Source organism: Pelmatolapia mariae, linkage group LG8 (assembly GCF_036321145.2).
Source record: "Pelmatolapia mariae isolate MD_Pm_ZW linkage group LG8, Pm_UMD_F_2, whole genome shotgun sequence".
Classification (NCBI taxonomy): Eukaryota; Metazoa; Chordata; class Actinopteri; order Cichliformes; family Cichlidae; genus Pelmatolapia; species Pelmatolapia mariae.
In genome coordinates, this window is record NC_086234.1 from 15,958,906 (window position 1) to 15,985,444 (window position 26,539).

General features: G+C 42.0%; 1 protein-coding gene across 1 annotated transcript in view; it reads left to right on the top strand.

The window, feature by feature from the left end:
• ngfrb (nerve growth factor receptor b) overlaps positions 1–5,819 on the top strand; it is a 35,660-nt gene extending 29,841 nt beyond the window's left edge. The window contains exon 6 of the mRNA XM_063481259.1: positions 1,151–5,819. Within this exon, the coding sequence (XP_063337329.1) occupies positions 1,151–1,494 (344 nt within the window). The 3' untranslated portion in view covers positions 1,495–5,819. The remainder of the gene's footprint in view (positions 1–1,150) is intronic.
• Positions 5,820–26,539: the final 20,720 nt, after the last annotated feature.

Sequence of the window (26,539 nt, forward strand, 5' to 3'; positions counted from 1 at the left end):
AACTAGTACCAGTACCGAAAAAAGAAGATTTATTCATAACACACGTGAAAAGACCCAGGAAAACTGTGTTAACGATAAAAAAACGATAACAAAATAACTCTGAAAACCGATAAAAACCCTGAAAACCATACATTTCACACCCGAGCCTCAACTCTCGCAGCCCGGTACCAAACGACTCACGGACCGGTACCGGTCCGAGGCCCGGGGATTGGGGACCACTGATGTAGAGGTCTCAGAACCTCACAAGAACTAATGTATCAAATATGATAAATGTCGCATTAGAAGTATAAATTCGAAACAAACCTTTGCTTTCTATAGTGTGTATGTAGACTGTGCAGTATTTGTCAGATTCGCTCATCACTTGGACCTGTGCAGTAATAATTCTTTCAATCAGGGATTTGACGGATGAGGATGAACTAATTATCATATGGAGTTCAAAGATCAAAATCATCAAGGCCTCACAAAACTTGTTTCAAAATCATAAGAAATTTAACACAAATAGCTCATAGAAAAAAAAATGAAGTAATGTCAGAGTGTCATCATAATGTTTTCTGTCCTATTCAACACCATACACTATGTCAGTCTGGCTGTACAAACTGCAGTTTGGCTGCCAGTAAAGGCATGAAACCATAAAGAAGTCATTTTAGTTTGGCAAGCTCTGGGAATTTTATTAATGAGGCACTCCTGAGATATTGTAGGGCAATGAATTTACTTAAACCGCAAAAGCCATCTGAAATATACAGACCGCTTTTATAAATATTAAAGAGTGAAGTCCCTTGCTGACAGAGTTATTATTGCACAGGACAAAGTGATGAGTCCTAAAACCATGATCTGTCAGAGCAATGTGAATAAGTTGGGAACAAGAAGCATTTTCTTCATTTAATGGCCATTAAAGGTGAATCAGAGCTTGTTGTTTGACACTGATATTGACAAAGAATGTACTGTCTGCATAAAAACTATATTTAGAAAGTAATCCGATTAGTAATGATGACTCACAGTCCTGTAGTTATTTGTGCACAGCTGCCACTGCTCTGTGGATCACATCAAGTGAATAAAATATTTTCTTTGTTCAATAAGATATTATGCTGTTATCTGTGTGCTTAAACTTAAATAGAAATGCATAATTGTGTTTGTTTTTTTCCTTTTGCAGTCGTCAACATCGATGAAGAGCCTTGTTTGCTTCTTCCTCTCCACACCAGAGAGAAAGTGGAGAAGCTGCTGTTTAGGGCTGCGGATGGAGAAGACTGCGACCACATGCACGACAGCGACTGGAGCAGCTTGGCAGCTCTTCTCGGATACGAGGAGGAGCGGATCGCGACCTTCCAGCAGGAAGAGCATCCGGTCTGCGCCCTCCTGTCTGACTGGGCGGGAAAGGACTGTGCCAGCATCGAAGCTCTGTGCACGGCGCTGCGCAAAATCAATCGTGAAGATGTCGCTCAGAGCCTGGTGCTCAGTCCAAGTGCCGCTAAAACAACAGCCACTTCTGTAGTGTGATTTTTGTTTATTTTTAAAGCTCAACAGTGATTTCACATGTTAACACCCGAACCTTAAAATATTCCTCTGTGGCCTCCTATTCCTCTATGCTATATTCACTTATGAAGCTACCAATCACAGTGATGATCCAGTGCTGTGAATCCTGAAAAATCATGTCAAATTAAGGGATAATACAAGGAATCAGACAAACACTGACAGATAGGTATCGCTATGTGAAACCAAATCTGCATTTATCCACAAAATATACAGCAAATTTGCAAAGAAAGAAGCTTTAAAAACAAATGTCTGTAATTACTCCACTGGATATCTACCTGCCTGAAGTTAAGGTGTTTTTAAATCTTGACTCTTATTCTTTCTCCAGTTTGGTCCTCTGCATCTTTAATATTATCTTCATCCAGCCATTGCTACCCTTTCATAAGTCTCTGTTGTACTTTCCCATCTCTGCTACCAAAGAGAAGTACATTTTCCTCAGACACTAACTCACAAGTTATATTGTTTTAATGCCATGTTTAAGTACACTGTTTAAATTTAAGTTGACAAATGGCTTGAACCTGTTACTCCTACTGGACGAGGCCTGCATACCACTGAATGTCTGGATCTTTGCAAATGTGACAACCTGAGGAAGTGATGTTTGGATACATTTCAAATGAACTTGTTCTCTTTCAAAAAAAAAGGAAGGAAAAAAAAAACTTTTACCGTCCTTTTAAATATTTGTATTAGATCTAAGAGATGGAGCAGTAGCGTTTATCTCAGTGTCAGCTTCCTCTTAATCGGCTTCTGGACTCCTCTTTTTTTCCCCCCCAGCAAGTGCTAACTGCCTGGACTTTGCCAGCCAGGCTGACTGTGGGTTCAGGTCACTGACGGAGGCAACGCGACTCCAGCCTGTGTGCTCAGACCTATCTACATAACACAGAAACTCAGAGACAGACTCCATGCTGACCCAGAAAAGGGAAAGACGTGGAATTCAAAACACAAGTAACAACCATGTATACAATATGTAGATATGCAGGCAAATGCACACGCCAGATATAGACATACTTGAAATAGATACCCAAATACAGTATCTAGGTTTGCATGCATGTAGTGTACATATACACACACAAACGCATACACAGTTAGCTCATGTATGCATTTACAGTCTTGTTCATAGTACAGGACACAGAAATGATCAGATCCTGCCATATATGGTATGGAACTGTGTCACAAAGGGACCATATACTGTTTGTTGTCATTAATAGTAGCCAATATTAGATATCTGTGTGCCTAATTATGTTAACAATTATATGATTTGTAATTTGCGCTGTAGATAATGAAATACTACATTAACAGTAAACAGCATGCACAAAGTAGCAACTCATTGTCAGCCAGTTATCCGGTAAATAAACTGCTGGAAATGATTAGGAAGCAAAAGAAAAATGACAGGATTTTCCATTTTTTCTCTTAATTTCTCAGGGTGTCTCATTTAACTGTGATATTACATGAATATTTGATTTGTTATAGCACCCTACAACTAACAAAAACACAAAGGAGGCTGTGTTTATCCAGAGCAATGATTCTCGCGACTGACAATCCTTCAAACAGACTAATAAGACAGAGAAAGAAAAAAAGAAGAGGGGTATCTAGTTTCTTCTTTGTTTGGGAACAATGACCTCCGGATAAAAGGCAAGTCAGTGGAGACACAAGTTGAAGGATGTGGGATGAATTCAGACAAGGGCAAGTGGAAAAGTTTTGGATTACTTAAATGTAAAGGGGAAACCCAGGAATCGGCAGTTGCATTAATTAGACTGTTTAAGTGTAAGCATGCATTCATCTCTTCAGTGCATTATGCGCTCTCTGCATTGTGTTTGGTTCTGCCAACTTGGTTTGGATTTATCAAAACATATTCAATTTTGTGTTTATGTTGATATTTAAAGCTTCAACTTTTTGGATTTTTTTTCATTGGGAAAGTTTTGAAGGATTAATTAGCTTGCTACATAAAATCCTCATCCTCACCAACCTCAGTTGCTACTTGTCACTAATCGCTAGCATACTGAGCTTCATGCTGTAGTGTTACTTTAAATGAAGGTATTCTCATTACTCTGTAAGGGTTGTTGTATTTAATTCTCAAATAACAACTCTACATGGTATTATATTTCTGTTTTTGTCCTATAAATTGTAGCACTTAAATGTGTAATTATGTATTTACATTTTGCATCACAAATGCCTTTCCAGGCGGCTAATGTGATTTTTGTTTTTAGCCATACTGTATTTTTTTTGTAACTTGTAAATATTATTTTTATTGATTTCAATTGTAAATAATTTGTCTTTTTCTACATTTTATCTTAGTTAAAGCCTAGAAGTGGCCACTGTATAATACTTACTGTATGTGAACAGGACTATATTACAATTCTAGGGCTGTTGACAAAAGGAACAAAAGAACAGCCATGCCTCATTAAGGCAGTTAACAAATTATTCAGTTCTACTAACATAAAGAAAAAGACTAAATTCAATCTACATTTCATATGGTTCAGGATTAAACAGATTCTAATGCTCCAGTTAGACACCCAGCCAAGTAACCCTTAGGTTAAAGCATAATTAAAATAATAAGCTGCAATATCATTCAAAAGATTAGATTTTAGGGACACTAAAGAAACAATACTAAAACAAAACAATGATAGAACATTTTGAAATTTTTTTTATCCCCTTTCTTGCTAAGAATTAGATGCCATGAGCGATACAATGGGTGTTACTATATGGAATGTAATAAATGAAGCTACAAAGACTGGAACAAGTATTGCCTCTGGGAAAACCTAAAAATAACTAGATTCGTTGTTGCAGGAGGTTGAGCACCATACCGCTTCAGCTATTATCTTTAGACAGAACTAGACCAGTCAAGCCAAGCTCCTTCAATTTCTATCACGCATTTAAAAACAAACTTTTCGTGTTTTCAATTCAATGGAAATAGAAAGAGAGAAATGCAAAACAAGCTAGCTGTTGCAGTTCATGCTAAGCCACTGGTTCTTAGACTGGCAGCCAAGGTATCCACCACATACAGTGAACACATTAAAATGCAACAAATACAAAGTCAAACAATATCACATGATATACAATATAGCTGTACACATACCTACAAAAGGAAAAAAAACATCAGTGGCGGGAAAATGTCCACGTCTGCAGCTACACATTCCTGTTGATGGTTTTAAATTTTACATAAGCTGCATGTAATTTTGTTTAACTTTAGGCCTTTCTGCAAACTGAACAAAATTTAGTTGAAATACTGTCTAGAAAAATAAACATGGCTAATGGTAATCTAGGGTACTTTTTTATTGTTATTGATTAAACTTGTGAACTAAGCTAGCTGCCTGCTAAGCTAAATCAGCTGTCTGCTAGCTGTAATAAGATGAGAGTATTTTGCCTTCCTAAAACATTTAACGGATTATTTAATTAAAAACCATTCTTCCTAAATAAGTCACTAATCGATTATATGTAATTATCAGTTATATATAATCGGTTAATAATCTGTTATACTAACCACTAACCGATAGTTGTACCAATATTCATAAATACTATTACATGTGTATATGTGATATACTATTGCACTGCATAGGTTATATATCATAAAGGCACATCTTTCAAGGGGGGAACTAGGCTGATAGAGTGATTTAAGTCTCATTTGTCTTGAATGTCTTAAAACTTTGCACCAGCTCATTTGCTAATGTGAGAGTTAAAGCTCTTTGCCTAAAACCTTACAAGCTTTCCTGACCAATAACAAAATGACTCACACGAAACTGTCAATATAAATTTCGCTCTGGTAAATTAAGTCTTTTTGTTCTTGGAAACTGCAAGAACCAGAGCACTTGAAAAACTGTAGGGCCTCTTCTCTGCTTTGGTTTTATGATGCTTAAGGGGATTATTTTAGTTTAATAGTTTTGCTCAATGATATCCACCACAATAGAATGACCTTCCTTGAAAGCTCTTTCTTCATTGTACCAAAGGATGGTAAACACAATAAAATGTATGTGTGTCCTTCTATCAGAAGCTACAATTGAATATGGATGCTTTTCCCTGAATAATATTTGTTGATTCTGAGGGCTAAAAGTAACCATGAAATGAGGGTTGTGCGTAAAAGGCTTTCTTTTGAGGGTAAATCCCTGGTAATGTAGCTCATAGTGACTCATAGCAGAACCAGGACTGAGCTGTACACATCTGAAAATCACTGTTCCTTGTATACGAATACATATACTGCTCTGTACTTAATGTGAATTTGCTAAAAACCTACTGCAGACAAGCAGTAAAACCAATAATAAAGCTCTTAAAGGCACTAATCTTCTGTATTGATCCAACAATACACAAACACAAATATGCACATTAGAAATTAGATGTACTCAATTAAATAAATAATTATCTGAATATATAGGACAATTATTATTTTTTGTATTTATTTAATCATATGGGTTGATAATTTCATAAATATGCTTTTAAGTGGCATAGTCTACTTTCTATTTTTCTCTGTCTTTAAATTTGCATGAGCAAACAGTATAGTACTTTAAGCTTTTGGTAATACTTTTTAGACTTTAGTGCTCATATTTATGCATCTTAACGATTTTAGAATGGTTAGATCTTAGAAAAGCAATGTATTGTTTTGAATACAAGGCCTGCGCATTTTTCCTCCAGTGCCACGTCCCTCTGATATGTAACTCAAGCCAAATGAGACAGACTGATTGCTGGAGGCTTTCACAGTTTCAGCACAGTGAGCAATAAGTGCTCAGAGGGGACTAAAAAGGGGGCAAACAAAGTCTACACTAGTTCCTTCATCAAACTGACAGCATGAATTATGAGGGTTGTGTGTGGTCAGTGCAGAAATGGTAACGTGGTACTATCATAATAGAAACCGTCAGCCTGTCAACACAACTGGACTTACTGGTGAGTGATACAACAGAATAATGGTGCATGAAACGACACATGCTAGCACACTGGTTCTCACTGACTTTATGGACTTAACTCAGTGGTAGTGTTACAAGTGTGAAAATATTGTGATGGATTAGTGTAGCTTGTGGTTCAAATGAATTGTTTTTGTTGGAATTCATGCACTGTATGTGTTGGAAAACATCTATTAGATTTCTATAGACTTTAACATAACATAACATAACATAACATAACATACCATAACAGGCGTGATAGCTATCTGATATAATAAATAGAACAAAATGAAAAATGCAACTAAATCTACAGTGACATATTATTATACACACAATGATACATGGGCATATGCATCATTTCTGCACTGTATGAAAAGCTGTTTGAACACCTGGTTATGTGTAGAGATGCACAGATATTGCAACACCACAGGATTTTTTAAGGTAGAATTGTGAGTTGTTAAGATCCTATACATAGTATATGTGACGAATTAAATCAGTTCTGAAAGTATTTGGACAAAGATACAGTTCATAGTTTTGCCTCTATACACTATCACAGTGGATTTCAAATCAAACAATCAATATGCAATTGAAGCACAGGCTTTCAGCTTTAATTTAACTCATTTTCAGACGCGCAAAAGTAAGTGAACAATAGACTGATAAGCAGTTTCATGAGATGAGGCCATTGTTGTTTCATGACAAATTAATCTGATAAAAGATCTGGACTCGATTGCAACTTGGCTGCTTTCCACTAGAACTCTCACTATAGGGTCTGAAGAAATATCAGTGAAATTGAAGGAGGCCGTCAATAGGCTGAAAGCCCCAAATAAACCTGTTATAGAGATTAAAACTTTAATCAGAGTTAGGTCAACTTTACGAATGGCCAAATCAACACCGTGGTACATGCTTAAAAAGAATGATTGCCCTGACCTACTCATGGGTCTAGAGGACCACAGATGAAAACTAAAGTGCATTTTCACAGAATTATCTCCATAGTTAAGAACAACTTCACACCATCTAACAAAGTCAGGAACATACTGAAGGAGGTGGGTGTATCAGTGCTGAAGTCTGCAATCAAGTGATTGCAGAAGGTCGTCAAGAAGGTCACCAAATACTGACAACAAACCACTGGTTTGCCAGAAAACATCTAAAATAACCTACCCAGTTCTGAAAAGAATATTTTCACAGATGAAGCCAAGATTAACTTATATCAGAATAATTGAAAGGGAAAAGTATGGAAAAGTAAATAAACACCTTATGATCTGATGAATATCGCATCATCTGTCAAACATGCTGAGACCAATGTTATGCTATGGGCATTAGGAGCCAGGCCATTGATTGAATGTTGATTGTTTATTCATGTTAAATGATTATTTCTTCAGTAGACAGAATCTTGTGTTAATTTAGCCAAAAGCTACAAAACTGATCAGGCGGCACTTCTTAGACCAAAGCGTATTGTGAAATCATTACAAACATGAATGCAGAGAGAGTCACAGAAAAGCAGCAGTGATGTATCTAATATAACATATAATAAATAACAAAGAATTTAAATGTAAAAAAAACTGCACTACTTATATTCTATGTATATTACATACACCAGAAAAGACAAATCTGCTCCCTGATATTTCCTATCCAGTCAACACTGAATGTAATAGTCTTTAGTCTTTGTATTTGTTCCTTCCAGTTTAATCAGTTTCTTCTTATTCAGACCACAAGGGGCATCGGCAGGTTCTGAGACATCACCCAGTATCAGTTTCTAAGTGAACCGTGATTCAAATGGAAAACACATTGCCGGCTAACTGCTGCTAACCTCCAGTGAGTCGTTAGCAAGGAATGCTCCATGTGTGAAGAGAACCATGTGTGCAAATGTGACATGTGGTGGTGAAAGGGGATAAGCCATGTTGTGTTTTGGTGACTGCTTGAATTTGGGCTGCATGCTTAGTGGACAAAAAAAATCTGTTCTCAATGAGCAACTCTTGACTCTGCAGAGATCCCCCTACTTGCAAGTGTTTATGGGTATGTGCATGTTTAATATCATCAAGTACACAATCAGGTGCCGAGAAAAAAATAGAAGGAAAAAGATCAAGAAGAGAAATGTCTTCCCAAACTAAGGTTGATCAGTGATATTTAGTAATGTCTGTGTCATATGTTTCTGAGCATTTAATAAACAAAAATCTATATTATGCCTGGGTTAAAAAATCTAAATGACAAAGCTGTTTTCTATACCTTCTTTGGGGGATATGTTAAAAAGATTAATCAAAAATACACGCTTACAACTCACTTATAACTGACTTACTGACTTACATCTATACAACTGAAAAGTTGCATAGATGGAACAAAGAAAACAAGAATTAGCAAACACAGAGTACTAATAATTGAATAATAAGAGTGGGAACAGTAAGAAAGTAATGATTTCCACACTATATATCTCCTTGTTGTACTATTAACTGGGCTAATTTATAGCATGTTAATGACAGCTATATGGCTGCTCTCAGAATAACATGCTTATTTACTCTACAAATCACTTCTGGAAAAAACTGAGAATGTGGAAACAGGACTCCCTTAGGATAGGCCGGAAATGTGAGCCTCTGAAACCTTTGCAATGAAAATAAATAAAAGCATGACAAATAGTAATCGCTGAAGAACCATATGCCACATCTCAGTGGAAGTAAGATGGAAAATAGAGAAGAGAAAAAAAGATAAAATATAGTCATTTAATTTACTTAAAAACTTTATTTTCTTTTCACCGAGTTTCAGATGACATTAATTTCTTCTTTTAAGTAGAAAGAAAACCTTACCATTGGTCACTCGGGAAAAATATGTGTTTTCCAACCACTTGATGGAAACCTTCTGATTGGTCTGGTTGCAAGCAAATCACCAGTGGTTGTGCATAATTTGGATGAAAGACACTTATTGTCTACAAACACTTGGCAATTACTCTCCAAGCAACAGTAAAAATACTGAAACCTTTTTGCTTGCTGAAGCACCGATAAACAACTGATGTTTGATCTCCATTTTTGCTTTTCCAAGGTTTGCTACTGTTCGGCAGAAAGTTTTTGGCAGATAAGTCGCCATCTTCCAAACAAACTACATGCAACCTCCAGGAACCACCCACCAACCAGTCAGGGAGTACATATTTTCCATCCAGACCAGTTCTTGCATCACATATACAAACATATGGCAAACAACTCTTGAGCAATATGCGCATGCGAGGCCTCTATTAGACCAGAAGTCTTTTTGCAACCACAGGTACTGACCCCCAGCTTCACTTTCCCAACCCAATGGCGACATCCATCTTTTACCCTGTCTATGGGTGAAACGACCTCAGCAGGAAATAAAAAAGGTGGCAAAACAGACAAAAACAGGAATAAAATCAATTATGCACAAGAAATGCAATGTTTAAAATAAGGAAAGGAGTACAAATTGAGCGAAAGAGGAAGAAACAGGAAAAGAAAAATCCACACAAGAAATAGGCTAGGAAGTATACACGTGAAATAAAATGTTAATGATTAATACCATAAACTAAAACTATGACTTGCTATTAAAAAAAGTTTATAGAAGTCGACGAATAATACTTTCTGTTGAAACAGTTTCACTCATTAAAAATATGGTTGGTAAAATAAAAAGACATATTTACACAGTGAATGCTTAACCTTTTCATAAAACACTGTGAGCAATATTTAACTACCAGCTGCTTCTGGGACTTGCTCAGCATGAATATGGCTGTTCACTGTGCTGCCTCTCAGTTTGTATTATGTCTGAGTGTTAATACAGTAACTACACCATAAGGCCTGAAAAATTCACAATCAGTTTCATTGGTTTTACAGAGATATACTGGACTGCCTAAAATACTTGAACCCAATCTTGTAACCTCTATGCCTCGTGTGCCTCTTACATCTTCGTGCGGTGCTCTCTGGAAAAAAAACCAAACAAACAAAAAAAGCAGCTACTGAGGTGAGGTTAAGGGTCAAAAGCATCTTCATCTTTATGACCGAGTGAAGAGCATCTCACTGAGGAACTCTGAAGACACGAGTGATGATAAACGGCTGACTGTAGCGGCTCCGCACATTTCTCCAGATGAGTGCACACGTGTTCTCTTTGGTCACAGTCGACTGTAACAGGAGATCAAACACAAGGTGCGGCTTTGAAAGTAACAAAAGGCTTGTACTGGGTGGAACAGCAGAAGGGAGGTGACTGATCTACTCTGAGGTCAAAGGTTAATGTCTTGACATGGAAATCGAAGTGGAGTGGGGTTTTGCCTTTCTTTTTTTAGATACGAATAGGCGTGAACTTGAGGGTAGGTTTGAGCTCGTGTAGTGTTTTGTAAATATTACATGAAAGGATGGACAAGGTGGGTTTGAGATGCAATACTCGTAACAACTCAAATGATTTTGAATCGTTTTATTTCCTCTGATCTTACCAAAACATTTAGTTTTTTATGAGGAAGATAAACCAAAGTGCACCGCAACAAAATGTCTTATTAAACTGGCAGGTTAAAGGGGAAATGAAACGCTACACATATAAAGGCTAAATTACATACAGAGCCCTGCTCTCAAAAACTGAAACAGATGTAAGTGTCTGTGAAGCTGGATTTAAGAAAAAAGTCCTTAAAGTTTAAGTTATAAAAGCATCTTTAGTGCCATCTTCTGTCAGAATGTGACGTCATGTGATTGGTTGGTTGGTTAGAATAATAATGGATTGCATTTATATAGCGCTTATTCAAGAAACCTCAAAGCGCTTTACAATTCCACTATTCATTCACACACTGGTGGAGGCAAGCTACAGCTGCCCTGGGGCAGACTGACAGAAGCGAGGCTGCCATATCACGCCATCGGCCCCTCTGGCCATCACCAGTAGGCGGTAGGTGAAGTGTCTTGCCCAAGGACACAACGACTGAGACTGTCCGAGCCGGGGCTCGAACCGGCAACCTTCCGATTACAAGACGAACTGCCAACTCTTGAGCCACAATCACAAGGTTGCGGCTAATAAACTTACATTAGTTTATGTTAGCTAGCTAGTGACAGAATCGAGAACTCAGAGGAAAATAAGGACACTAAATATCAGTTTGAGGGGATCATTTTTGTGCTGTCCGTTTTCTGCAACAATTAGTTTAGTGTTAAGAAACCAGGGATATACTGTCCACTTTCACTCTGCCTCTTTAGCAGCAAGTGGCTGTTCGCTTTTCGGTTAGCTGCACTCAAACAGGAAAATCCAGCTGTTAATCGTAATGTTTGTAAAGCTCTTTGTCAATGAGGACTGTGTGGAGGATAAGCTGGAACCAGGAAATGATTTTTTCCCCTCTGGCCGGCTGTAGCGAGAGGTGCAATCAGCACTATTTTTTGGAATAAAACAATATTTCTTTGCCCAAGGTCATCCAAACAGTTTACTACATACAAAACTAGACCGCACCACAAACATAGCTAAGTTTCTTGCCGAAGCACGATTGGCAATCCCACCAACATGTCTGCAGGGAAAGTCGGTCAATGTGTGCAATGGATGAAAAAAAAAGTACCAGTGTAGGTGTTTTGACATTTCACGATACTTATCAGAGTACCATATATTGCATTAATTCACATGCACACTCACACACATTGTTGAAAAATTCGACTACGTGCATAGGAGTCATCAGTTCATTGTACGGACGCTAAGTAAATGATGTTTATTTTAACATAACCACATTTTTCTTTTTACTAATTAATGGTTAGGGTTGGGGTTACTGCTCGTCTCACAACGTATGGTTATCTAACAAATATAGCTGTCACTTTGTGATACATGTATGCAGATCTGGCAGTTTATAATGATTTGACAAGACAGCGGCTCAGAGGAAGAAATGACATGTTTTGGAGCCTTTTTTTTCCTCACATCATCTCACTGACTGGATTACTTGATATTAGAAGTGAGGACAAGTGAAGACCAAATATAAGTGAAGGAGAGTGTAACATGGTGTGGTTTTTTTTTTTTTTTTGGGAGGGGGGGTTCCCCTATGGACAAGCTGATGGATGTTAGGATTTCCAATCGTGTTCAGTAAGATATATATATTATATATCTTATATACATTATATATCTTATATATATATTTATATTTTTGGTGTGGTGTAACCTGTGATCTTGTAAGCTGTTTGGTTGTTGGGAAAAGAGAAAATATTTTATTACATAAAATAGCTCTGATTGCATTATGCAAACATGTGCTTTGCAAGTGATTGCCATCCCATACACCCAGCCTGGTGAGGAAACGCTGGTTTGGTGCAATCCAGCTTGTCGGCCTGGTGACTCAAGCAGGCTCTCCTTCACAGAGTCCTCATTAAGTGCTAACAGTTGGATTTTCCTGTTTGAGTGCAGCTAGCCAAACAGCCAATTACTGCTAAAGAGACAGACAGTGAAAGTGGAAAGTATATTCTCGGTGTCTTAACTAAAACTCATTTTTGAAGCCGGGGGCAGCACAAAAGTGGTCCCCTTAAACTAATTTTCAGTTTTAGTGTTGTTATTTCCCTCTGAGTTATTGATTCTGTCACTAGCTAGCTAACATAAACTAATGACCAACCATAACCAACCATCCAACCACATGACGTCACGTTCCATACTGACAGAAGACGGCGCTAAACATGTTTTTCAAGCTTAAACTTTAAGCACTTAGTTCTTAAGTCCAGCTTCACAGACAGTTACAGCTGTGTCTGTTTTTGAGAGCAGGGCTAAATGATGCAAATTACCCTTTATGTGTGTAGCATTTCACGTCCCCTTTAACTCTACCTAATGTTTTACTTTATTACTTAAATCTAATCTAACTGTAAGTCCGTCCTGTGTGAGACAGCATTTCTTAGGGATCTCACTCAGCCTTCTACTGTGTTTACACTTGACTGTTCAGAGGGGACCATGTAACCCACTGATTTTACAAGCTGTCCATCTATAAAAATGAAGTGCTGTGGTTTCCCACTCTGTTCTATTATTCTGCTCTTCTTCCTCCTCTCCCACCTGCCCTGTGTTTGCTGGAACAGAGAGTCGGGCCCTGCCAGCAACGCACACAATTAAGTGAGGAGTGATGAAATTATGCCTCAGTTGCAAGCAAATGGAAGGATGAGGGGATGGAGAGGCAAAGTGGGAAGGAGGGAGAGTCCATTCTGTTTTCCTCTGGGAACAAGGGAAATTCTATTAGGCCCATAATAGAGCCATTTTTCACCTCCTTCCACATCAGTCTATTATACAATTCCTCCTCCAGTCCTTTCCTTTCTGTCTTTCCTCTCTATAGACAATACAGCATCTCCTTTCTTTAGAGTTCCCTGGAAACTCCTTCTCTTTTCTCTGAACTCTACTCCTGTCAGTTTGCTCATCAATCTCACTGAAAAGTCCATCTATGAATATTAATATTTGTGGTGTTTGAAAATCCATTAAAAAGGCATCAAGTACACTCAGCTCCTGTTAACTTTTTCTGAGGTCAAACAGAACTTTGTTGACTGAGAGGCTGTAAAATGTCTGCGGCCTTGAAGCAGGTGATAAATCTTAAAAGCGGGAACACCCGTTGGCTTTAATTGTCCACAGTCATTCCACGTTCGTTAATCATAAAGCCCAGCTGAAAGTGACAAAATAACGAGCGCTAACACAATCCAAAGTCTTTCAGAAACTCTTAACCGGAGAGGTATTCCTTGAAGCGGCTTTGTGGCGAATTGAAGGGGGTTTATTTGTTTGTCACGTAAATTCGTGGAAAACATAGTTAAAACATTACGGGTTTAATCCCGTTTTGTGTAAGGCCACATATGCTCAACGTTTTTATTTGTGCCACACTGAGCTGTGCCATTAGAAACTGGTTTGAAAGAGGAAATCTGTCTATTGGTCGCTGTAACAAAAAACCATCAGCCACAGGCAGAGCGCATTGTTCAGAGAGCTGACTAGCCTAATCAGACATTCATGTGAATATTTTGTACGTTTCCTCCCTTTGGTTCATTTGTTAATGCTTTCTGACAAGTGAGTCACTGAACCAACAGAGCCTTCATGTCACAACGGAAAAATGATCTGCAGCACAGTAACAATTGCAACGTGGCACCCGAGTTCTGCATCTACAGGTACAGGTGCCCTGGTTTATTGATGGCAATACTGTACACTATCTGCACATTTCAATGAAGAATGACTTTAATACTTTCTACTACTAAATGTAAAATTCCACAGATTTTTAACACTGTTTAAAATTAATTATGTTATGAAGATACCGTGAGTGCTGTAGAACAGAAACCAGTCTGAACATGTGGAAGCTTTCCAAATATTTTTCAAGTGCCTTTTTATAGATTGTTTAGATAGATTTTGATTGATAACGCACAGTGTTTTCTTTATGTTGGACAATATTGCTGAAATTGTTACCTGCCATTATTGCTCTTAAGGATTCTGAGTACATCAACCATTTTAGGGATTTTACTGCAGCTTTGTGCCATCATTCCTTACATGCACGTGTGTCACAGGTTACACACAATGGACGTTTTTTGCGTAGGGGCAGATCTGACCAGTAAAGATTTCAGTAGTTTTCAAGTTTTTGCTGTTTAGCTGTCACTAGAGGAGATAACTTGAGAAGGAAAGATAGCATAGCTCTCTATAAGACGTCTTGTATCAACTGTGTGTCATACACTTGTGAGGGTTTAAGCACATTTAAAGGTTGATATTTCAGCAGTATTTATGGCACAAAGAGAACGTCCAGATTTCAGCTGCAAAAACTCCAGATTTTCCTTTTTTTGTTGGTCCTTAAATTCTTGTTCTGTCAAACAAAGACGAAGACTTGATCAGGATTTTATTCAGACTGTTACAGTTTTGTAATGCAGAAACACGACAAACATAAAAGAACCGGTCATGGCTTTAGTTGGCACAGTTTGAGAGAGGTTCACAGCAATGTTCCCTCTAAGCTGCGCACGTGCGCAATTGCGCACTGCTGGCACAGTCTCTGCGCACAGAAAATCTGCGTTGCGCACAAAAAAAAACCTGACAGTACCTGAATTGAAATTAAAATTAATACTTTAACAATTCTGTTTTGCAGTGTGAGTCAGTAAGTGACTGGCTGCTCCCATATGGGATTAGAACGATGCCACCTTATCCCATAGTCCAGCCAATAATGCGATTCACATTCATATTGTAGCGGGCCAGGGCTGTTCGGGGATGTTATGGACATTTATGTTCTGTTTTGCAGTTATGTTTGTTGTTATGTTGTCATGGTAACAGGTGACGCTCCCTCTGTGTGTGTTTTTCCGGTGAGAGAGCGCCATTTTGTGTTGTTGTTTTTGTTGCCGCGCTGAGGAGTTGCTAGCGGCAGTGTTCTCCAGAAAAGGCTTAATAATCGGCTGTGCTTTCTGGCTAGCTCGCCGAAAGCAAGACCAAAGGAACCTCTGTCTCCTCCGTTTCCTGAGCTCGCCACATTGGTGTCAGAAGTGGGATGCTCACCCTCGCCGGAATGGAGGGAGACATTCGGAGGCTAGAGCAAGCTATCGAGGAGAACATTACTCGCCTGGGAGGCTGGCGATTGAGGAGAGAGGAAGCTAGCGACCATGTAAGTCCCCCGACGGGTCCCGATGGCGCGAGTGCACCCGCCGCGACCGATGCTAGGGCAATGCTTGATGGGCTGCCTCCGTCGGCCGACACACCGGGCCCCCGACAGCGAGCAGTGACGCCTGCAACGCCAGCTAAGGTACCGAAATATAATGGGCTAACCCCGCTAGAGCCCTACCTCTCACAAGTACGGCTAGCCGTGAGACATAATGGCTGGAGTGACGGCGAGGCTGCTACACACTTAGCGCTAGCATTGGAAGGAGATGCATTGCAGGTACTCCTTGACCTAGCCGCGTCAGAGCAGCATGAGCTACGAAGCCACAGGGAAACGGGATGGGAGCGGTGTAGTGAGGGGACCACCGCCCCAGTTTCCTGCCCCCCTCCAAGGACGATGCACGGTGGTGGGCCGGGTTGGGCACCTCAAGGGACTCTACCTGAGCTGCTGCGTTGAGGGCCAGCCATGCCGGGCCCTGGTGGACACGGGGTCTACCATCTCCCTGATACGACCTGGCGTGCTTCCTGGAACGTCCGGGTCGTTGGTCGAGGGTTGGTCGCCCACCGACACCCAGCTGATGACAGTGACGGGGGAGAGAGCTGATATGCGGGGGAAGAAACCGTTGCAGATCCGAGTGAAGGATCTGGAGCTGATTCACGACTTCTGGCTTGCGGACATCCAAGACCAGTGCATCATCGGCCTTGATCTGCTGACCCGCTGGGGGGCCTGCGTCGACACCGCAAAGCGGGCTATCACTCTTGGCACAGAGACTCTCGCCCTCCAGTGCGGTCAAAAGCAGGGAGCGGAGGGGGTCAGAGCCAGACGAGACAGGCGTCAGGCAGCTGCCGCTCAGCAGATTTCGGGTGCCGGTGGCTCCGGGTCATCTCTACTTACCTCAGCCCCGGCCCCTCAGCCCAACAAATCTCCCTCGACCGAGACAACCGAGGCTGTTGGTGACCTGTGGCAGCGCAGCAGCGTAGGTCTCAACGGTGATCAGCGCCAGCGGTTGAGGTGCCTCCTGGACGAGAATGCGGACATCTTCGCCGCCAGCGACAAAGACTGCAGGCAGACAGGGCTGGTCCAGCACACCATCGACACCGGCTCTGCCCAACCCATCCGTCTGCGCCCACATCGGCTGCCCCTCTCAAAACGGCAGGTGGCGGAGGAAAAGATCCGTGAGATGGCTGCGGCTGGGGTGATCGAGCCGTCCAACAGCCCATGGGCGGCACCCGTGGTCCTGGTGGGGAAGAAGGATGGCAGCCCGAGGTTCTGCGTGGACTTTCGCCGTCTCAACGCAGTCACCAAGAAGGACTCGTACCCGCTTCCACGGATCGACGAGGCCCTAGATTACGTCAGCGGTTCTAGCTGGTTCAGCTCCCTCGACCTACGCAGCGGTTACTGGCAGGTGGAGCTAGCCCCCGAAGCAAGGCCTAAGACTGCATTCACCATTGGACAGGGGCTGTGGCAGTTCAGGGTCATGCCCTTTGGGCTCTGCAATGCGCCAGCGACGTTTGAGAGGCTGATGGAGAGGGTGCTCGTGAACATCCCTCGTAGCCGCTGTGTTGTGTACCTGGATGACCTGTTGGTACACGGTGGCGACTTCGACAGTGCACTGTCCCACCTGAGCGAGGTCTTCGGTGCCATCCGTCAAGCTGGGCTGCGGCTCAACCCTGCGAAGTGCCGGCTGTTGACAAGAGAGACTACGTTCTTAGGCCATGTGATCAGCGCTCAGGGTATCGCCACCGACCCCGCAAAGGTGGCTGCGGTCCGGGATTGGCCGACTCCCTCGAACGTCAAAGAACTGCGGAGCTTCCTGGGCCTAGCCTCCTACTACCGTCGGTTCATTAAGGGGTTCGCGACGACAGCCAGCCCCCTCCACCGCTTAACCGACAAGGGCCAGCCGTTTGGCTGGGGTGATGCCTGCGCTGCGGCCTTCGCACGGTTGAAGGAGGCCCTCACCAGAGCCCCAGTCCTGGCCTACCCCGACGCCCGGCAACCCTTCATTGTGGACACTGACGCTAGCAATGTAAGAGTTGGGGCGGTCCTTTCCCAGCAGGACGATGCTGGAGAACGAGTCGTGGCATACTTCAGCCGAGCTCTGGGGCGAGCCGAGACGAACTACTGTGTGACCCGGCGGGAGCTGCTGGCTGTGGTGCTAGCGGTGCGGCACTTCCGGCCATATCTTGGCTATATATGACTTGGCTCCTGAACTTCAAACACCCGGAGGGTCAGGTGGCCCGCTGGCTGGAGGTCCTTCAGGGTTACGACTTTGAGATCCAGCATCGGGCAGGTCGACAGCATGGCAACGCTGATGCCCTCTCCAGAAGGCCCTGCATGGCCGTCGAGTGTCGCTACTGTCTGCGACAGGAGGAACGGGCCCAGGAGGCGCTGGGGGTGGCTGCTGCTCAGGCCACGGCCAGCGGAGGGGGATGGCTCCCATTGACCCCGCAGCAGCTGGAGCGGGAGCAGGAGGCCGATGCAACGTTGGTTCAGGTGGGGGCCTGGCTGGAGGTGGCGCAACGCCCCGACTGGACGGGGGTGTCGGGGCAGGAGCCCGAAGTGAAGGCCTACTACTCCCAGTACAACAACCTGGAGACCCACGACGGCCTCCTGTACCGGAGATGGCGGGCCCCCGGGCAGGGCAGAGATCTCCTGCAGCTGTTGGTGCCTCCGTCACTGCGGACGCAGGTGCTCGAGCTCGTCCACGGCCGGCCACTATGGGAACGCCAAAACTCTCCGCCGTCTCAGAGGACGGTTCTACTGGCCTGGCTGTCGACGGGATGTGGAACTTCATGTGCACTGCTGTGACACCTGCACGGCACAGAAGGGCCCAACTCAACGCTCCACTGCCCCCCTTCAACAGTACCTGGTGGGGGCCCCGATGGAGCGAGTGGGAGTGGACGTCCTAGGGCCTTTCCCTGTTACGGAGTCAGGGAACCGGTACGTGTTGGTGGCCATGGATTATTTCACAAAGTGGCCGGAGGCCTACGCTGTGCCGGACCAGAGTGCATCGACAACGGCGGAGAAGCTGGTGGAGGAGATGTTCACCCGTTTTGGGGTCCCGGCTGAGCTCCACAGTGACCAGGGGCGTAACTTCGAATCGAAGGTCTTCGGGGAGATCTGTCGGCGGCTGGGGGTGGAGAAGACGAGGACCACACCGCTTCACCCGCAAAGCGACGGCTTGGTCGAGCGCTTTAACCGCACGCTGGCCACCCAGCTCGCCATTCTCACCAGCCGCCACCAGCGGGATTGGGACCGACATCTGCCCCTGGTCCTTTGGTCGTATCGGACTGCGGTTCAGGAGTCCAGCCAGTGCACACCTGCCGCTTTGATGTTTGGACGGGAGCTCCGGACGCCCGTGGATCTGGTGTTCGGGTCCCCCCCTGAGCCGGAGATTGACGGCGGGCCGGAGATGGACTACTACAGGAGGCTGAGGGAGCGGCTGCAGGTGGTTCATGACTACACCCGCCAGGCCCAGGCCAGCGCCGGAGCACGACAGAAAAGAGCCTACGACACTAAGTGCCGGGGGGGGGGGCTTTCGTGCCTGGCGACAAGGTTTGGGTGTACTGCCCGTTTCGCAAGAGAGGCGTGTCCCCCAAGCTCTGCAGTCACTGGCAAGGGCCGGCGGAGGTCGTGGAGCGGCTAACAGAAGTGGTGTACCGTGTTCGCATGCCGGGCCCGGGGCGCCTGGTGGTGTTGCACCAGGACAGACTCTCGCCGTATCGACCGCTCGCTCCGGCAGATGCCGGGGCAGGGGATGCTGGCAGCGCCCCATGTTCTGACCCGAGCGACTTTTCCCCCGCCTGTCGAGACCGGCCGGTGCGCCAGAAGAAGGCACCGGGACGTTTGCAGGACTTTGTGTGGGGTAATGGGGTTGTCGGGGACGACTGACCCCTTAGGTGGGGGCTATGTAGCGGGCCAGGGCTGTTCGGGGATGTTATGGACATTTATGTTCTGTTTTGCAGTTATGTTTGTTGTTATGTTGTCATGGTAACAGGTGACGCTCCCTCTGTGTGTGTTTTTCCGGTGAGAGAGCGCCATTTTGTGTTGTTGTTTTTGTTGCCGCGCTGAGGAGTTGCTAGCGGCAGTGTTCTCCAGAAAAGGCTTAATAAACGGCTGTGCTTTCTGGCTAGCTCGCCGAAAGCAAGACCAAAGGAACCTCTGTCTCCTCCGTTTCCTGAGCTCGCCACAATATATACGCAGCTAATCAACGTGGTTGACAGGCTATGACAGCGTCCTTATGTGCCGACACCGGTGGTTTAGCTAGCAAAGCAGCGTGGCTGATGTGGAGTGAAGCCACGTAAATGACAACGTGTACAACCATTGGAGATGTGAGCAGGACAGACGGAACAATTGACGGGAAAAGTGTGGACTTCATACCAGTTTTTAAATTGTGTTGATAGGCCACGTAAAACCAGAGTTGTGATATAAAAAAAATGCAATGTTTGGTTTTCTTCCTGAATACTATCGTTGTTTATATTTACTGCGGGAAGAAACGGTAAAAACTGCGTTTTATAAGAAAAAAAGCTCAAAAGCACTCTCCGCCTGTCTGCAAAAACAAAACCCCCCGCCTCCCCTTTCCTATTCGTCCAAAAAAGTACCATGTCGACCAATCAAAAAATGATATGGCAACGTGGCATCTAGTTGTTAAGAAACGGGGGGAAGTTTTAGGAGTGACGGCGGTGTTTTGAGATGTGAGAGATTTGAGACGTTTAGCGCAAACCTTGTGTAGTTAGTGTGTAGTGTAGTCAATAGTTTTGTTAGCAATGAGCAATGAGACGACTGCTGAATGTTACAGGTGTTACAGGAGGGATACATCCTGTTGTCTGGCCTGCAGGTATCAGGCTGTTGTTCTCCTTTATCTCATAGTGGACAGAAATTATTTTTTGGAGTGGCACAAATAATTTGTGTGGCATCAGATCTGATGCAGAACAGCTGATTGTTCTGTAAATAGTTTGAAATGTTTATTTAAAAATGCATTAGCTGCATTTAAAAAAATAGCTGCAAAAAACGTTGTTTGCATAACTCAGTTACTTTTTTGAAGAAGTAACTATATAATTAATTACCCAGCATTGGTCATTATATACTGTATTTTGCAGACAGAGAGTTACAGGACTCTCTCCGAGACCACAGACTCATACTCATAATACAAGTCAGAGCTTTATAAAAAAAAAGAAAAGAAAGAAAGTTGTGTTTTCGAAATTGGAGTTCAAGTTATTTTTACTTCCAATAGTCTTAACATACTACACAGGTCAATGACTAGATTTTTTTTACATTTTCATTGTAAATGGGCTAAAGCAGTTAATTAAAGGTAGTCTAACATAAATGTAACTGCTGTAATTTGATTTGATTTTAATAAACTATTTAACTTGGATGGATTCGATGCTGGCGTGACCACAGTGTACACGTCTGATGTCGCTCACAGTGGTGCAAGGGATCGCTCAGGGAGTTTGTGTGTTCGCTCAGACACATAAAAAATTAGAGGGAACATTGGTTCACAGTTAGCCTTGCAGCCACCAAAGATAGCTTGGGACACATTTGGGACACTATCACAATATTAGGACAATCATCTTATAATGTGAGACCTAAATGTAAGTAAACAATGAGAATGCTGCACGAAATGATGGGGAAAAAAACCTAAAAAGCCCAGACAAAATAAAAAAAAGGTATAATGTGCAAAAATACATGGAAGAAGAAAAAGAAAAAGTAGAAAAAAAGTTTTATTTTTTTATTTTTTTAAGTCGGCTGTGTTTACTTTTTCAGCTAATTTCATTGTGGCACCAAGAAGAACAGATAGGTATTACAACAGAACAACATAACCCACATTTCAGTGAAGGTTACATACATGGATACATACGTGCTGAAATATTACAGTCTGCAGAGCCATTAAAGCAAATCACTGAATTGGAGAAATTACATGATGTCCAAGGTTTTCCATAGACTTCTATAGAATGGGAAGTACCAACATGTATCGCCCCCCGTTGGTCATTAAAAGGTAAAGATAGGTAATTACTATGTGATTCTTGCATCTGTAGTAAAGAAACTGAGTGCAACAAAATTAGCACACATTATATCTTTTTGGCCAAAACCTGCTAACCAAGTGGTATGAAACTACAGGAAACTGGATTCAGCTCTGTGAAATCTGATTCGTCCTCAGAATAGCCAATGACAAGCAGCGATGTCCTACACTTAATACAATACACAAGCTTCAGTTTCATTCCAAGCCAGCCGTGTCTGCGGTGAATGCAGGTATAGAGTGATGGTCATGATGTCACATTGATATGGTTTCTAAATAAAGGAGTGATGTAACATTGCACTGTGGATGTGAGAAAAAAAGGCACAGGAACAGATTATTGTACTCCAAAAGATAATACAGATCTCTAGTATAACATAGACCTTTCTCACATTTATCTAGACATCCCAGAAAGAGAAACAGCCTGTGGGTTTTGGTACTTCATCCCTGTGCTTATATCCCATGAAGATATTGATACTAACCTTAATAGAGGCTAGTGAATCAAGAAAACTACTGTACAAAAACGAACAAAAGTTAAAATATGAACAAAAAAAAAGAGACGTTGATTCCACAATATTCAAATTACGCCAAAGTCATTTGTACTAAATGATTTGTAACTAATGAGTTTTGAATGCATCCTTTGAAACAACACAGTGTCTAAAAACAAAGATAGTACTTAGTATAACCTTAAATATTGAGGAATCTCACAAATATAGGTTTCTTTCCAGTAGATTCTTTAGGTATGTTCATGATCTGAGATGACAGGCAGGAGCCCATTCGGCCAACAACAGTTTAGTGCTGACCTGAGGCAGAATATGTTGCAGCTTGTCTGTGTGTGATGTTTGCAGTCTACACTGAGAAACTTTGAATTGTGGGTGAAGCCTGAAGTCAAACTGTAAACACCTGAGTGACATTTTATAAGCTTAGTTAAGCATGTACACTGAGAGACAAAGATGAGAATGACTGAAATACCAAAATACAGGAAACAAGGGTCTTTGAACGCCCCAATGAATCCCGCTGGATTTCTGGGGTATCTGATGTTTGAAAGCTCTTCATTCAGATTTAACTTAGAGAGGCTCAATTTACTGATGGCTCCAACCAGTTGCACAATAGCAGAACATTGATAAAAATGTTTGATGGCCCATCTTGTCACACCTGCGGACACCTAGCATTGAATGTTTCCGAAATCTCATTCATTCTGAAACATTCCTCTGGGAAAAACACAGCTGTCAGAACTATAGACAAACTCAGTCAATGACAAAACAAAGTCTTTGAACATCTTTTTGAATCTTTGTTCACTGGATCAAAGTTAGCAAATACAGTCACATGAAAATGAAAGTTTTACAGGACTGCAGAGAGTCCTGTGGAAAACTAAGTACACGCCATGATTCATTAGTTTGTGGAACCACCTCGAGCAGCCATAACTAAAAAAAAAAGTTATTCTCCTTGCCAGTCTGTCACATCATTGTGGCAGAATTTTGGACCACTCTTCTTTATTATTTTGCCTCAGTTCATTGAGATTTATTTATGCAAAGCCTAAGATCATTGTCCTGTTGCACAACCGCTGTCAGCCATGCCTCAGCTGTCTGACAGATGGTCTACAATGGAGTTCATGGTCAACTCAGAGTACAAAGTGTCCAAGTCCTGTGGCTGCAAAACAAGCCCAAATTATCACCCCACCACTACTGTGCTTGTATTTTGGTTAGTGCTGTCAGCGTTAATCTCGTTAAAATGACGTTAACGCCATAACTGCATTAACGCGGCAAATCTCCGTTAGCAAGTTAACGCAGATCACCCCGTGTGGGGGGCTGCACGGCGTCAATGCAGAGATTTGCTGCATTATTGCGGTTATGGCGTTGACATCATTTTAACAAGATTAATGCTGACAGCACTAATTTTGGTAAATGTGGCGCTGTTGATTATGGCCAACCATGGCCTTTTTTCATTTTTCTTGGCAACCAGAAAAGTCATACTTGTTCAGTGTTTTTCTAATTCTACTTTAACTTTATGAAGTTTCTAATTTAACATAATTTATTAAGTTGATCATTTAACATACGAACTAAGGCCTATAGAGTCTGGTGTTTGGGATTTTTGCAGTGTACCTGAGCACACACAGTCTGACCTTGGGATGAATTTGCTGGCACGTCCACTTCTGAATAGATTGTTGCATTGTGTTAACACACACCTGAATCCTCCAGACCAGCAAACAGCCACAACCTCTGCTTTTACAGTGGTGCTCACTCTTGCAGATGATCATTTAATCAAGTGCATTTCATTAGCAGCACCTGGCTGCCCCTTAACTAGTGTGGAAAGAGACTGCACAGAGTTCTGTGTAAAATTTTCTTTTTCCCTTGACTGCACAACAGACGTGAGCTACAGGGAAATTTTAGGCCATTTTTCACTGGACACCTTTTAGCAGTCCCAGTTTAAAGTTACTAGTCTTGAACTCCTATTTATCAAATGCTGTGTTACAAGTTCTAGAGCTGTATATTTGTACATTTAAGCCATCATCTAAATGGTAATGGGATGAAATAGAATAGTATAGTAAACACATCTGTTAGCCACAAGGCATTGAGAAGACTGTGAGGGAAGAAGCAGCCCTATCTCATCTTTAATTGGTTTGATTTTAACGTTAGATATAGACTTTTTTTTTCAAAATAATAGATCTGAATTCACTTGTAGTTAACTTTTAATAATATGTAACTTTTTGAGTAGTAAGCAGTATAATGCACTGCTAAAGACAGAGAGCTGCTCTGTCTAGCGTCACCAACAATGTAGAGCCCACTTGCTTTCTCAGTGTCCATTAAAAATTATATCTAAATAATGTTGTTAAAGCCTTAAATGAATGTTAAAACATCCTCTCCTCCATATCATAGTTTGATAATCAGGATGCTGATACAAATTTATATAGATTTATAGAGGACTGTGACAAAAAAAATGACATAATAAAAATGCAGAGACATTTGTTTACCCTCTGGGCTTTTCTCTTGTTCAGTATGAGATGTGACCTTTTCAGCTGAGTTTAACCAAGAGGGTCATTGCGTCTGTCTGGCACACAAAACAGCAGATACACTGGCTTTCAGGCCCGTTCCTCTCAATCCCATTCTCCGCTTTCCATTTCAGATTTCTACAGAGGCAGCAGTTGAGTGTCAAGTTCATCTGTGGTATCAGCTGTCTCGAATTGGAGTCAGATCAAAGTGGGACGGTGAAAAGAGTGAGATCCACACCCTATCTCCTAAACATACAATGAAGCTAAGAAGCAAACCTCTCTCTCCCGGGAGTTGTAATGGGAGCGGGAGTTTACCCCCGTGTGCCACAGCCATTTGGGCCCATCCAATGGCACTACAGGAGAGGACAGCATGCAGTGAGGGCAAAGGCAACCAATCACTAATCCTGGCAGCAGGGTCACATGCATGACTTTAAGTGACCTCAAAACTCTGAATCTTTGCATGCATACGTTCTGTATTATCCAAATACATGGACTGATTAATTGCACCACACCTTAAAAGAACTGCATTCACTCAGTCTTTGTCAGTGTCAGACTGGTGTTCTTATCGAGTCTACGATGGAGAACTACCCCTGCCCCCCCGAAACCTAGAGCAAATCGAATTTGGACCGATCCGCTGCCCAATTTATCTCAAATCCTCGCTGATGCAGATCTAATTTCATCCTCTTAGTACCACAAACAGGAAGAAGAAGCAAGTCGATAAACAGCCCATGGTCACTGTTGGAGGGAGTGAAGTGTGTTGGAGTGGGGCGAGGCGGAGGAAAGCAAACATGGTGACACAGTGGAAAAAGAAAGCAGGAGTGTTGTCATTATCCTTCATCAAGTCCATCACTCACTCCATGAGCTTCTGGCCTAATTCCTGCTGTAAACTTAATTATCAGAGTATGTAGGCAAATTAGCTAAAAGCATTTTAAATAAATTGAAAATGCCCAGAAAACTGTATATAATGTGTTTAAATGACTTGAAAATTTGAAAGAGTATTTTAATTTTTAACACCACACATGCATTCTTAAAGTTAAATTTACTGTGATTATGTGTTATTACATTGAGATATATTTCAATATTTTACACCCATTAAAACCTATTCACCTATTAAAATGATTAAGGTTTTTAATGAAACATTTTTAATGAAAAATCAGAAATATTTCATTGCCTAGGAACAATTTGATTTATGGTGAGAGAATGATAAAGGTAAACTTTAAATATTTACACATATGGAAACCTAATTTATATACATTTGAAAGACATAGAAATACATATAAATATGTTCTCTCTTTTTAGTTCCTGTCAGTATTCTTGCTGCAGCATTTCAGATCAGCTCAAGGCTTTTCAGGGAGCTTTCAGGACATCTTGATAATAACGAATTATCATAGTCCAGCCTAGAAGTAATAAATGCATGAACTAGTTTTTCGCTGTGATTCTGAGACAGGATGTTTCTAATTTTAGAGAAATTTTAGAGATAAAAGAAAGTAGTCTTTTCTATTTCTTAAATTTGCGTATTGAAGGACTTATTCTGGTCAAAAACAACTCCAGGATTCCTCACAGTGTTACCTGAGGCCAGGGTCATACCATCCATCGGGCTAGATAACATATTTGTAAGATTTTTGTGGCCGATTACA